Source organism: Monodon monoceros, unplaced genomic scaffold, assembly GCF_005190385.1.
Source record: "Monodon monoceros isolate NGI ecotype Baffin Bay Population unplaced genomic scaffold, NGI_Narwhal_1 Super_Scaffold_21, whole genome shotgun sequence".
NCBI classification, from domain to species: domain Eukaryota; kingdom Metazoa; phylum Chordata; class Mammalia; order Artiodactyla; family Monodontidae; genus Monodon; species Monodon monoceros.
In genome coordinates, this window is record NW_021703778.1 from 49,632,884 (window position 1) to 49,648,318 (window position 15,435).

General features: G+C 38.0%; 1 protein-coding gene across 6 annotated transcripts in view; it reads left to right on the plus strand.

The window, feature by feature from the left end:
* Window positions 1-15,435, plus strand: part of LRRC28 (leucine rich repeat containing 28) — a 190,309-nt gene that overhangs the window by 14,429 nt on the left and 160,445 nt on the right. For all 6 annotated transcript variants that reach the window (XR_003795906.1, XR_003795905.1, XR_003795908.1 and 3 more), the window contains one exon: window positions 11,904-11,944. Coding sequence is in view for 2 of the 6 variants with exons in the window: in XM_029237829.1 (XP_029093662.1) it covers window positions 11,904-11,944 (41 nt within the window). In the remaining 4 variants the exon portion in view is untranslated. The remainder of the gene's footprint in view (window positions 1-11,903; window positions 11,945-15,435) is intronic.

Below are 15,435 nucleotides of genomic sequence, written 5' to 3' on the forward strand. Positions count from 1 at the left end.
GGTTGAATTTTGTCAAAAGCTTTTTCTGCATCTATTGAGATGATCATATGGTTTTTCTCCTTCAATTTGTTAATATGGTGTATCACGTTGATTGATTTGCGTATATTGAAGAATCCTTGCATTCCTGGGATAAACCCCACTTGATCATGGTGTATGATCCGTTTAATGTGCTGTTGGATTCTGTTTGCTAGTATTTTGTGGAGGATTTTTGCATCTATGTTCATCAGTGATATTGGCCTGTAGTTTTCTTTCTTTGTGACATCGTTGTCTGGTTTTGGTATCAGGGTGATGGTGGCCTCGTAGAATGAGTTTGGGAGTGTTCCTCCCTCTGCTATTTTTTGGAAGAGTTTGAGAAGGATAGGTGATAGCTCTTCTCTAAATGTTTGATAGAATTTGCCTGTGAAGCCATCTGGTCCTGGGCTTTTGCTTGTTGGAAGATTTTAAATCACAGTTTCAATTTCAGTGCTTGTGATTGGTCTGTTCATATTTTCTATTTCTTCCTGATTCAGTCTTGGAAGGTTGTGCCTTTCTAAGAATTTGTCCATTTCTTCCAGGTTGTCCATTTTATTGGCATAGAGTTGCTTGTAGTAATCTCTCATGATCTTTTGTATTTCTGCAGTGTCAGTTGTTACTTCTCCTTTTTCATTTCTAATTCTATTGATTTGAGTCTTCTCCCTTTTTTTCTTGATGAGTCTGGCTAATGGTTTATCAATTTTTATCCTTTCAAAGAACCAGCTTTTAGTTTTATTGATCTTTGCTATCGTTTCCTTCATTTCTTTTTCATTTATTTCTGATCTGATTTTTATGATTTCTTTCCTTCTGCTAACTTTGGGGTTTTTTTGTTCTTCTTTCTCTAATTGCTTTAGGTGCAAGGTTAGGTTGTTTATTCGAGATGTTTCCTGTTTCTTAAGGTAGGATTGTATTGCTATAAACTTCCCTCTTAGAACTGCTTTTGCTGCATCCCATAGATTTTGAGTCGTCGTGTCTCCTTTGTCATTTGTTTCTAGGTATTTTTTGATTTCCTCTTTGATTTCTTCAGTGATCACTTCGTTATTAAGCAGTGTATTGTTTAGCCTCCATGTGTTTGTATTTTTTACAGATCTTTTTCTGTAATTGATATCTAGTCTCATAGCGTTGTGGTCGGAAAAGATACTTGATACAATTTCAATTTTCTTAAATTTACCAAGGCTTGATTTGTGACCCAAGATATGATCTATCCTGGAGAATGTTCCATGAGCACTTGAGAAAAATGTGTATTCTGCTGTTTTTGGATGGAATGTCCTATAAATATCAATTAAGTCCATCTTGTTTAATGTATCATTTAAAACTTGTGTTTCCTTATTTATTTTCATTTTGGATGATCTGTCCATTGGTGAAAGTGGGGTGTTAAAGTCCCCTACTATGAATGTGTTACTGTCGATTTCCCCTTTTATGGCTGTTAGTATTTGCCTTCTGTATTGAGGTGCTCCTATGTTGGGTGCATAAATATTTACAATTGTTATATCTTCTTCTTGGATTGATCCCTTGATCATTATGTAGTGTCCTTCTTTGTCTCTTCTAATAGTCTTTATTTTAAAGTCTATTTTGTCTGATATGAGAATTGCTACTCCAGCTTTCTTTTGATTTCCATTTGCATGAAATACCTTTTTCCATCCCCTTACTTTCAGTCTGTATGTGTCTCTAGGTCTGAAGTGGGTCTCTTGTAGACAGCAAATATATGCGTCTTGTTTTTGTATCTATTCAGCCAATCTGTGTCTTTTGGTGGGAGCATTTAGTCCATTTACATTTAAGGTAATTATCGATATGTATGTTCCCATTCCCATTTTCTTAATTGCTTTGGGTTCATTATTGTAGGTCTTTTCCTTCTTTTGTGTTTCTTGCCTAGAGAAGTTCCTTTAGCAGTTGTTGTAGAGCTGGTTTGGTGGTGCTGAACTCTCAGCTTTTGCTTGTCTGTAAAGGTTTTAATTTCTCCATCAAATCTGAATGAGATCCTTGCTGGGTAGAGTAATCTTGGTTGCAGGTTTTTCTCCTTCAACACTTTCAATATGTCCTGCCACTCCCTTCTGGCTTGCAGAGTTTCTGCTGAAAGATCAGCTGTTAACCTTATGGGGATTCCCTTGTGTGTTATTTGTTGTTTTTCCCTTGCTGCTTTTAATATGCTTTCTTTGTATTTAATTTTTGACAGTTTGATTAATATGTGTCTTGGCGTATTTCTCCTTGGATTTATCCTGTATGGGACTCTCTGTGCTTCCTGGACTTGATTAACTATTTCCTTTCCCACATTAGGGAAGTTTTCAACTATAATCTCTTCAAATATTTTCTCAGTCCCTTTCTTTTTCTCTTCTTCTTCTGGAACTACTATGATTCGAATGTTGGTGTGTTTAATGTTGTCCCAGAGGTCTCTGAGACTGTCCTCAGTTCTTTTCATTCTTTTTTCTTTATTCTGCTCTGCATTCGTTTTTTCCACTATTTTATCTTCCAGGTCACTTATCCGTTCTTCTGCCTCAGTTATTCTGCTATTGATCTCATCTAGAGTATTTTTCATTTCAATTATTGTGTTGTTCATCATTGTTTGTTTCATCTTTAGTTCTTCTAGGTCCTTGTTAACTGTTTCTTGCATTTTGTCTATTTCCAAGATTTTGGATCATCTTTACTATCATTATTCTGAATTCTTTTTCAGGTAGATTGCCTATTTCCTCTTCATTTGTTAGGTCTGGTGTGTTTTTATCTTGCTCCTTCATCTGCTGTGTGTTTTTCTGTCTTTTCATTTTGCTTATCTTACTGTGTTTGGGGTCTCCTTTTTGCAGGCTGCAGGTTCGAAGTTCCCGTTGTTTTTAGTGTCTGTCCCCAGTGGCTAAGGTTGGTTCAGTGGGTTGTGTAGGCTTCCTGGTGGAGGGTACTAGTGCCTGTGTTGTGGTGGATGAGGCTGGATCTTGTCTTTCTGGTGGGCAGGTCCACGTCTGGTGGTGTGTTTTGGGCTGTCTGTAGACTTATTATGATTTGGGGCAGCCTCTCTGCTAATGAGTGGGGTTGTGTTCCTGTTTTGCTAGTTGTTTGGCATAGGTTGTCCAGCACTGTAGCTTGCTGGTCGTTGAGTGAAGCTGGGTGCTGGCGTTGAGATGGAGATCTCTGGGAGATTTTCGCCGTTTGATATTATGTGGAGCTGGGAGGTCTCTTGTGGACCAGTGTCCTGAAGTTGGCTCTCCCACCTCAGAGGCACAGCACTAACTCCTGGCTCCAGCACCAAGAGCCTTTCATCCACACGGCTCCTTAATTTGGGATGATTCGTTGTCTATTCGTGTATTCCACACATGCAGGGTACATCAAGTTGATTGTGGAGCTTTAACCCGCTGCTTCTGAGGCTGCTGGGAGAGATTTCCCTTTCTCTTCTTTGTTCTCACAGCTCCCAGGGGCTCAGCTTTGGATTTGGACCCGCCTGTGCGTGTAGGTTGCCGGAGGGCTTTGCTCAGACAGGACGGGTTTAAAGGAGCCGCTGATTTGGAGGCTCTGGCCCACTCAGGCTGGGGGGGTAGGGAGGGTCACGGAGTGCAGGTCGGGCCTGCAGCTGCAGAGGCCGTCGTGACGTTGCCAGCCTGAGGCGCACCGTGCGTTCTCCCGGGGGAGTTGTCCCTGGATCCCGGGACCCTGGTAGTGGCGGGCTGCACAGGCTCCCCGGAAGGGGTGTGTGGATAGTGACCTGTGTTCGCACACAGGCTTCTTGGTGGCGGTAGCAGCGGCCTTAGCGTCTCGTGTCTGTCTCTGGGGTCCGCACTTTTAGCCGCGGCTCGCGCCCGTCTCTGGAGCTCCCTTAAGCAGCGTTCTTAATCCCCTCTCCTCGTGCACCAGGAAACAAAGAGGGAAGAAAAAGTCTCTTGCCTCTTCAGCAGGCCCAGACTTTTCTCCGGACTCTCTCCCGGCTAGCCGCGGTGCACTAACGCCCTGCAGGCTGTGTTCACGCTGCCAACCGCAGTCCCCTCCCGGAGCCTCATCTCCCAGCCCCGCCCGCCCCTGCGGGCGAGCAGACAAGCCTCTCGGCTGATGAGTGCCGGTCGGCCCCCTTCCTCTGCGCTGGAATCTCTCCACTTTGCCCTTCGCACCCTTGTTGCTGTGCTCTCCTCCGCGGCTCCGAAGCTCCCCCACTCCGCCACCCGCAGACTCCGCCCGCGAAGGGGCTTCCTAGTGTGTGGACACTTTTCCTCCTTCACAGCTCCCGCCCGCTGGTGCAGGACCTGTCCCTATCCTTTTGTCTCTGTTTATTTTTTCCTTTTGCCCTAACCAGGTATGTGGGGGGTTCCTTGCCTTTTGGGAGGTCTGAGGTCTTCTGCCAGCGTTCAGTAGGTGCTCCGTAGGAGTTGTTCCACGCGTAGATGTATTTCTGGTGTATCTGTGGGGAGGAAGGTGATCTCCGCGTCTTACTCTAGATACCAATTTTTAAATGTTAGCCCCATCGAATCAGTCTCTGTGTCTCCCTCTCCCTCTCTAGATAGATAGGTAAATTGATAAAATGTATGTAATGTGCTTAAAATATCATACATTGAGCTTGGAACACTGTTCCCTCCTAAAATAAACAATTATGTTATAAGCATGTAGAATTAGAAAGGGTAGGTATATTTTTAAATGGTTGATCTGGCCTTATGGAAAAAAATGTTTAGTATTCTTTTTTGTGTCTATTTTTGCTTTGAAAATTCCATTTATAAAATCATACTTAATGCATATTAAATAGGTTTTTTTAAAAATAAAAATAGAAAGTAGGTGGGGGCATATGATGATCTAATCTTCAACCCTTGTTTATGATATCTATATAGCTTTCCTTTTTAAACAAATATTTTTAATATTAATACTTTACAGAAAATTTTAAAAAAATATTTATTTATTTGGCTATGTTGGGTCTTAGTTGTGGCACCCAGGATCTTCATTGTGGCACGCGGGATCTTTTCGTTGCGGTGTGCAGGCTTCTCTAGTTGCGGTGTGTGGGCTTCTCTAGTTGGGGCGTGTTTTGCAGATACTTAACATTTATTTATTTATATTTTTTAAGGTGATAATTTTAGCCTCTATAAATGTCAAACAAATATTTCATCATTTCGAAGAAAATAAATCTAAAAATTTTATCATTCATGCAGTTAGTTAAGTAGTTCTTTTATGTTTTATATCTAAAAGAGCTGATTTTAAGTGAAAAGTTGGTAGTGAGTGTAATGATATAAATTTTGCACTAACATTATAGCTACTAGTTATGTGTGGTACTAATGTTTAAATTATTGATATAACAAAATAATACTGAAAATTCAATTCCATAGTCACAGTAACTACATTTTAAGTGCTTAATGGCCACATGTGGCTAGTGACCACTATATTGGTCATGTAGCTAGAGAATATTTCCATCATTGTAGAAGTTCTGTTGGACCAGTGGTGTGAGTGACTGGAAAAAAAAAGAATACCTTAAAATTGGTAGTAGCAACTCATTTTTATCATGAAAGTCAAACTGCCACTGTGTTAATGCTACAGAATTGTAAAGAAAAACTTTCCCAGAATTCTTTTTAGACACCTCAAAGACAACTTTAGAAACAAAAGAACTTGTCCACATTTTGAAAAATTTTCCTTTCCTCAATTTCCTCCCCTTTCCTTCCCTTTTGAAATGGCTTTATTTTAATATTTGTAATGCTTGTATTCAATGAATTTCCAATGAAATTTTTGTTTTAATGAACTTGGGACATAAAATATCTGTGATTATTTTGATGGATGCATTCCAAGAAATTTGGGTATTTGCCATGGTTTTTCATTGTTTTTCTTTTAGAACCAAGAAAATAAAAAACCCCAAAGATGCTATGCTTTCATATCCAAATAATCAAAATTTGCACTTTCCCATAAAACACTGACATATGTTTGGGATTATCTTTTTGTATTGCTTATGACTAGATTACTCATTATTTGCCCAGTGTAGTCATTACATTTTTGCTGGGAAACAGGATGTCAGTGGTAACTTCTAGTCGTCCTTGACCTAACAGTGATTGCACAGCCCTTGTCAGGAGGGGTTAGTGAGCTGTTAATGCTCTTAAGCACGTTTCTTATTGCCCCTTCTCCCTCTCCCTAGTACCTCCCCTCATCTCTCTCCTCCCAAAATGTGTGTCAGGCTTTCTAGGATAATTCAAATGAAAACGATACTTAATAACATTCCTTTGTGTCACTCGTTTCAGAAGAAAGGAATTTAACCATCAGAGATTTTGATGATGGTAGATGCAGATATTGAGAATCTGATGTGTTTTTCTATCTCCCGGAAACACCAAGGAAATGTGACAAGTGTTTAAGACAGGCTCATGCTTTTTTGGTCTGCTTAATGTTTATTTGGAGAGAAATTTTAAAAGAGGAAAATGAGTAGTTAATGGGAAGTGAGCCAGGAGACAAGAGGGTAAATGGTAAGGGACATTGGGGAGCAAATGGTGAGTAGGACTGTGGAGGGCCTTTCTGCTATTGTGGACAAGGAAAGGTGGTGCTGCTAATTTCTCTCTGTTCCCATTAGCCCGCCGGAGCTTCTGACTTTCCTGCTGAGAGATCCTCCTCTATAGCATATATAAAAGAGGGAGAAATACTGGAGGAGGAATGAAATAATATTCCTGGTAGTAAAAGAGGTTTACCTTAGTTGTTCTCCTATAGCCACATGGTATTTAACCCTTGCTGTATGCTTGCCCAGAAGCAGTGACACCAAATTATTAATCCAACTAGAAAGCTTGTTGAGTATGTTGTGGTGGGTTTTGAATGAAGTACTTTTTGCCTTCAGTACCAAAACTTTATTAACTTTATTAAAATTAAATTGAGGTGAAATTGACATAATGTAAAATTAACCATTTTAAAGTGAAAAATTAAGTAACATTTAGTATATTCACAGTGTTGCACAACCACCACCTCTTTCTAGCTCCAAACATATCCATGACTCCAAAGGAAAACCCCTTATCCATTAAGCAGTTTCTCCCCACTCTCCTCCACACCCCAGCCCTGCAACCAGCAATCTGTGTTCTATCTCTCTGGATTTATCTGTTTTGGATATTTCGTATAAATGGGATCATTCAGTATGTCACCTTTTGTGTAGGGCTTCTTTTCACTTAGCAAAATGTTCTCAAGTTTCATCCAAGTGGTAGCATGTATCATTCCTTCGTTCCGTCTTATGACTTAATTAGATTCCACTGTATGAGTATACTATAATTTATCTGTTAATCCATTGATGGACATTTGGGCTGTTCCCACCTTATGGTTATTATGAACAGTGCTGCTATGAGCATGGGTGTACATGTACATGTTTAAGTACCTGTTTTTAATTATTTTGGGTATATATATAGGAGTAGAATTATGGAGTCTTACGGCAATTCTATGTTTAACTTTTTGAGGAACAGCCAAACTGTTTTCTACGGTGGCTGAACCATTTTACATTACTGCCAGCAATGTACAAGGGTTCCAGTTTCTCCACATCCTTGTCAATAGTTGTTATTTTACATTTTTAACAAATTATGGCTATCCTAGTGGTTTTGAAGTGGTACCTCATTGTGGCTTTGATTTGCATTTCCCTAATGCTAATGAATTTGGGTGTCTTTTCATGTGCTCTTGACCATTTGCATATCTTCTTTAAAGAATGTCTTTTCAAATCCTTTGCCTGTTTTCAATTGGGTTGTTTGTTTTTTGTGGTTGAGTTGTAAGTGTTCTTTATATATTCTGAATGCTAGACCCCATTGGATATATGATTTGCAGATATTTTCTCCTATATATTGCCTTTTCACTTTCTTGAAATGTCCTTTTATGCACAAAAATTTTAAATTTTGATGAAGTCCAGTTTATCTATTTTTTCTATTGTTGCTCCTGCTTTTGGTTTCATATCTATGAATCCATTGCCAAATCCATGATCGTGAAGATTTACCCATGTTTTCTTCTATGAGTTTTATGGTTTTAGCTCTTAGATATAAGTCTTTGATCCGTTTTTAGTTAATTTTTAGTTAACTTTTGTATATGGTGTGAGGTAGAAGTCTGACTTTATTCTACTTTTTATAACTGCTGTAAAAACTATGCACTTAATTCATGACTTCTTTGAAATGTGTTGTTAGAGGCTGGATGGCAGGTTTTGCAGAACCCTGAATCCTAGTGGTTTGTAACAGCACAATGATTTCTCATTCATGCTGCACTACTCTCTCAGATCTCTCGGGGACTTTGGTTCATGGTATCTTTACTCAGGGATGAAAGCTGATAAAGGTCACTGTGGACCTTTCGTGCTCAAGCTCTCTAAGGCCTCTACTTTGACATAATTCCATTGACTGAAGCAAGTCACTTAGCCACGTCAAGCTTGAAGAGAGAAGTGTAATCCTACCAGCTGCCCAGAAGGAGAAGAAAAGAAAGTAAGTAGTGCACAGTCACTACAAGAGAACAGGATTGAACATGTGTTTGCAACATATTCGAAATATTTGTTCCAAGATACACAATTTTAAAACATTCCCATTTAAGGGGGTTCAAAGTTCTCCGTAAAAGGACATGGTAAAGCATCATTGATTCAAAATTTGAGGTAAATTTTATACTAACTGTGCTTGCTGAAGTTTACCTTTACATTATTTGTAAAGAAAAAATTGTTCAGTTAAGTGATAGTATGAGATTTAATGAAGAGAATTTTGTCTTAATTTATAAAACAATTTTTAAGTAGTTTAGTAGGAAGTATTCATACTCAAGGAATTTGGGTACAGGTTGTTTATTAAAACTTTTTTATGTCAAAATTGTTTGACATAAAAGAAGGAAATATTAGTAATAACAGTTTTGCAAGGCACTTTAAGGTTATTACTTTTTTTTTTTTTTTTTTTTTTTTTTTTGCGGTACGCAGGCCTCTCACTGTTGTGGCCTCTCCCGTTGCGGAGCACAGGCTCCAGACGCGCAGGCTCAGCGGCCATGGCTCACGGGCCCAGCCACTCCACGGCATGTGGGATCTTCCCGGACCGGGGCACGAACCCGTGTCCCCTGCATCGGCAGGCGGACTCTCAACCACTGCACCATCAGGGAAGCCCTAAGGTTATTACTTTTGTCTATCAGGATTTTAAAACTTAAAAACATTTTAAAACTTAATAGACTAAATCCTATAAATCAAGATAAACTAGTTTGTGTGGCATCTGTAATCCAGCATTAGAGCTTAGTTACCCGCAGAGTAACAAAAATGTTGATGTTAACATATAGTTGTCCAGTCTCTTACCCACTTTTCATAAACTATGGAAATAGAAAAATTAAAATGTATAATATTTCTCTTATCTTATTCAGTTACATTGCTAAAATGTGCCACTAGATAGCAGAGAATGTATTATAGAACACCAGTAGGTGTCAGCCACAGCCTTTGCAGCAGGCTGATTATTTACCAGGCTTTTGGGGTTTTTTAAAACCCAGTATTCTGATGAACTGCAATTTTCTCAAGGTTGGTGTGCTTATTTTTAAATTAAAACTCAGGGTACTTACTAATAAAGACATAGTGATGCACTAATGGCAGCAGGAACATTATTCAGTGCTTAATTGTGTGTGTAGCTAAATAGCTCAAAGAGGTAACTAGTTTGTCATGGAAAAATTGTGATGCTGTCTGATGGAGACAAGTAGGTATCTGGAAAGAATGACCATGAGTCCTTTAGTTAGCCAGATATGATACTGATATTGTAGCAGATCAAACTAGATGAGGGTCTAATACCACTTCTTTTCTGGACAAGCCTTTCCTTTTTAGAGGAACAACTATTAAGCCCCTTACCTCCCCTCCACCACCCACAGAGTGCTTTAGTTTGCCTGGGATGCTTTGTAAGTATGCTTAAAAGTGGAAGTGTATATTCCTCTTACTAGGCGAGATACCAGTACTAGAAGAAACATTTTGGGGACTTGGACAGATCCAAGAGCAACATTCAAGGAAAGACCATTCATGAAGGACCTCATTGCAGATATTGATGTCAAAACATGGGGGAAAGGGAATCACAGCATTCAGCATTGGAAAACAAAATGTGGTTTTATCAAAAGTGGGAACTCAATAAATGTTTCACTGACTTCATAAACAGTATTCATATTCAGTGCTATTTTATTGTAAAAGGGCGAGGATATTATATGTGTAAGTAGCTTGGGATACTGTTGCTAAGTATTTAAATACATCAATATACCTATATGAAATTAATAGTTTTATTTCCTTGATTAAAATAAACTAGTGGATTTCCATTGTGTTCAAGATTTTTAAAAATAGTTTTTCCTCAATATAAAATATAAGCCCTTAGTGATCTGTTCCTTGGTACTCTCTGCAAAATCATATACCTTCATACCTGATGGCCCAGAAATACCAAACTAATGGCATTTCTCTTATTGAGTGTTTAGAACCTAAATTGCATATCATATGATTGGTTACTCAATTATGTAGCAATTTAAATACTACATTTTAAAATTATTTTTTTTTAATTTAAAAGACATACATGCTCATTGTTAAAGATTCAGATGATAAAAAAGTAGATGGAGAATAGCAACACTGGTTCTTTTCCTAATGATAATCACTGTTTATAAGTTTCTCTGAGAAAAATTATTTGTTACAAATCTAAAACTTTATAGTCCCCCAAACTTTTGTTTTTCTATTGACACCATTGTTTTTATAACAGGTGTTTGAAAATATAAGATTTTTGTCATGAGTACTGTTGGGGAGTTACAGCAGAAAAAATTATATTTTTGATTTCCCAAACATACCTCTCTCTCTTTTTGTCTTTTCATATGTTGCTTCATGTGCCTACAAAGCTAACCAGAACTTTCCTCCTCCCTGCTCCATGGCAACCTCTGATAATTTATATTTGTCTTTCAAGCCTCAGGTTAGACATAATTTCTTTTAAAAAGTCATTCCTGATTCTTTGTTACTGATATTTGGCTTAACTCTACAGTATGTTTTAATGTAGAATAAAAAAAAATTACTCCTAACTCAGTGTGCTCCTTTAGCTTTAACAACTCCTGTCTTTGTGTTTATGTGTATCTGTGTGCATGTGCATGTGTGAGAGATGCAGGCTGACTTTCAGTTACTTACAGGAGGCTTTTCCTTCTACCCAGGGCCTCCAGCAGAGAGAAGTCTGCTTTCAGTCTACGACTGGAATTTTTCTAGGATTCTTTTCATGGAACAGCCAGTCCTTCCAGAGCTATGACTCTGTGTAAGAGACCTAGACCCATCTCCCTTCCTCTCCTCCCAGTGGCCAGTTTCCTATCCCTGCCACATCACACTCCTACTCCGAACTTAGAACTTGGGCCAGATGTGACACTCCCTTAGACCACCTGAGCTCCAGCTTACTCTTTTTATCCTGAGTTTGGTTAGGTTTTGGTGTCAGCCCCCTGGGATTTTAGTTTCTTCCTCCTGAGGTGCAATTTGGGATTTTGGTTTGGCGGGGGGTAGGTGTTATTTTCTTAGGGCTGCTATAACAAATTACACAGGCTGTGTGACTTAAAATAACAGAAATTGATTGTCTCACAGTTCTGGAGGGCAGAAGTTCAAAATCAAGGTGTTGGCTGGGTTGGTTTCTTCTTGTGGCTCTGAGGAAGAATCTGTTCCTTTCTCTGAGCTTCTGGAGGTTGCCAGCGGTGTTCCTTGACTTTGCAGCTGCATCACTCCAATCTCTGGCTCCGACGTCACATAGTGTTATTCCCTCTGTCTGTGTCTGTTAAAAACATTTTCATTTCTTCCATGATTGTGGAGTATGAGATCTGGTTTCTGTTCAAATGTATAAATTTAAATTGTAGTATGGTCTATGTAAGTATAAACCCAGACCTGCTGATTTATTATTTTCACATTTTCTGAAAATTTACAGCCCTTCAAAAGATAGTACTTTGTGTTTAAGCTATTTAGAAATGTTTATACATTTTTCAAAAATAAAATTTAATTCTGAGTTTTTAATTTTCAGCCAGAAAACCTTGCTCAGAAGCTTCCAAACCTTGTGGAACTGTGAGTCTGCTTATTCAAATTTTTTTAAAAGACAAGAATGAACATAATTTTAAGTTATTTGAAATAATGGGAAATACAATTTTAATGTATTAATTTATTATTTTTTGGTATTATGATCATAGTGCTCATGTAGGTAGACCTGTGGTTCTGCTAAACCCAATAGTATTTTAAAGTATTTTACCATTTAAATTTGTGTTTTAAATATCTTACTTCAGGGTAGTGTAGGTGATGAAAGATACATTTTTTCTGGGGGCAGCATCTTTGTCACAGAATCCTTCTGGATAGTCCATGTAATTGGGAATATTTATTATTATTATTGTTACTACTACTACATGTGATACTGATATAAACAGTCTGATGGTATAAAAGATTTAAAATATAGAGTAAAAGCCCCCTTCCTTACATCCTACATCTGTTTTAGTTCTGTTGATGATTTACCTCCATAATACTAAATAATGTTTACACCTTTGTTTTTTAGTACATCAACTTCAAGTATCTGTTCACTAAAGAAGATAAGAAATTTCAATATCTTGTATTTCCCTTTCTTTCTACCTGTCTAATTCCGTTGAAGGAGGAATTTGCATCACCTTTCCTTGTTCCTTTTATTATTTGGTATGATTTTCAGGAGGTAAAGTAGGGAAAGCTAACTTTACACCTTCCTCTATAAGCCGGGAGTCTCTGTCGTTTTCTTTTTTATCCATCCTTTTATTTTAAAAAATTTCAAAACAACAAAAAAGTTGAAAGCATAGTACAGTGAGCATCCATACAATTGATTCTTGAACAACATGGGGGTTAGAGGTGCCACTCCCTCATAGTTGAAAATCCAAGTATAACTTTATAGTCGGCTCTCCATATCCACAGTTCCACATCTGTGGACTCATCCAACCTCAGATGGTGTAGAACTGTAGTAGGTACTTGTTGAAAAAAAAAATCAGAGTATAAATGGACTTGTGTAGTTCAGACCCGTGTTGTTCAAGGATCAACTGTTCAGTCTTCACCTAAATTTAACCACTTAACATTTTGCCACATTTCCTTTCTCTCTTTGCCTTTCCTACCTTCTCTTTACTCTCGCTCTCTCCCTCCACCTTCCTTCTCTCCCTCTCTCACACACATTATACTTTACCCCTAAATACATTAGTATGTATCTCCTAAGAATAAAGACGTTTTTGCACATAGCTGTATTGTTTTTAGGCCTAAGAAAAGTAATATTATTTCAATAATATCATCTAATATATAGTTCGTATTTAAATTATCCCAATTTTCCCCCCAAAATATCTTTTTGAAGTAGATGTCTGGATTTGTCTGATTGTTTCCTCTGGATTAGGTTCAGTTTAAACATCTTTGGTGATGTTCTACCCCATTTGCTTTATCAAGTTTTTGCTTTCATTCTCTTTATACATATTATATGTGTATTTATTTTTTTTCTGAAGCTTTTGAGAAAAAGTTACATACATTGTGGTTCTTTACCCTTAAATACTTCAGTGTGTATTTCCAAGAACAAGGATGCCTTAACATTTTTTTAGGTCTACTTTTCTGTCCTTAATAGGTGCTTTATATTTTTCTTCATATAGATTTTGAACATTTCTAATAGTTTGTTCCTAAATATTTATTTTTTTTGCTGTGTAAATGATTTTTCTTATCTGTTATATCTTCTAACTGGCTCTTTTTTGTATATAGGAGCACTATGGGTTTTTGCATGTTAACTTTATATCTTGCTCCTTCCTGAAATCTTTTATTGTTTGAGTTAGTTTTATCATTGATTCTCCAGAGTTTTCCAGGTATACTCTCATGTCTGAAAATACAGACAGTGTTATTTCTTCTTTTCCAAATCTTTAATTATCTCCTCTATTCTGATTGCATTGGCTAGTCCTTCTCCAGAGCAGTGTGAAATTGTACTTGAGGTAGTGGGCATCCTTGTCATCTTTCTGACCTTAGTGGGAATACCTCCAGGTTTTCCCCACTAAGAAAGATGCTGGCTTTACAGTTAACACAATTCTTTTGTGTTCAGTAAATATCCATCTGTGTTAGTAATCTATTGCTGCTTAACAGATTACCCAAAATGTACTTGCTTAAAATGTAGGTGTGCTTAAAAGAGTAAACACTTATTCTCTGATATTTTCTGAAGGTCCAGAATCTGGGCTTGGCTTAGCTGGGTGACTTTGCTTCAATGTCTCTTTCAAGTCTCTAATCAAGATTGTTGCCCAGGGCTGCTGACTTACCTGAAAGCTCAACTGAAGAAAGATCCTCTTCTGTGTTCACTCATGTGGTTGTTGGCAGGATTCAACCAATTTCTTGCAGTTCGTTGGACTGAGGGCCTCAGTTCCTAGCTGGCTGTTGGCCAGAGAACTCCTTTAGTTCCTTGCCACTTAGCCTCTGTTATGTTGCTCACAACATGGCAGCTGATTTCCATCAGAGTGAGCAAGCAGAAGAGCAAGAGAGGGTATGCAAGACAAGAGCCATAGTCTCTTTCTGACCTAATTGTGGAAGTGGCATCCTGTCACTGTTACTATATCTGTCCTTTAGAAGGGAGCCACTAGATCTAATGAACACTCAAGGGGAGGCTATTACACAAGGTCCTGAATGCCAGGTAGCAGAGATCATTGGGGACCATCCTAGGGGCTACTTACCACACTATTAATTCCTATTTTCTCAAGATTTTTTTGTTACTAATGGGTGTGAAATTTTTTCAAAGGTTTTTTCAGACTTTAAAGCTAAAGGAAAAATTCTTGGGGGTTTCAGGCAAAAAGGTGAAACAATCATGAAGATGAAGAAGATTGCACCGTAAGACTCCACACTGAATTATCAATGGCTGTTGAATTCTAACTTGACGGTTTTTATTTCTTTGAGCCCTTTAAAAGTATTTGTCTCCTGAGGTTGCTGTCTTTTCTTGAGGTTGCTATCCATTGTTGTTGTTGACATTTTTCTGGGTTTTCATATATTAATTTTAGATTATATTCTGACAAATGAGGACATATGTTTTGGAGACTGGAATCTGTTATATTTCATCAAAGAGTGTTGATGTTTTTATTGGGCTGGCCGGAAAGTTTGTTTGGGTTTTTCCATAACATCTTATGGAAAAACCTGAACGAACTTTCCGGCCAGCCCAATATTTCAGTGATTAATTTACCTGGTTTGATTCAAGCAGTAAACAGCCTCTTGGAAGGCAGCTGAAATCTCAGTCTGGTTCTTTTATCTTTAGTTGTAGTTTCCTCCACATGTAAATGGTTTTGCAGTCAGCCACTGATTTAGGCAAAGTTTATACATAGGATTTGGGGTTTCCCCTCCCTGGCTTTTATTTTTTTTTCTGGTATTCTCCCTTTATTTGTCAGGGGCCATGGTTGCCCTGAACTCTGTCCTCCTTTAGGCTAGCAACACTGCAGTTTTCTATTGGAATTTTAGCCATTTTTTTGTGATAACTGTATCCTTCCTTAGACTAAATGCTTTTTTTTTTTTTTAAATGAAACCCAGAATCACCCAGTGCCGTTCGTTCT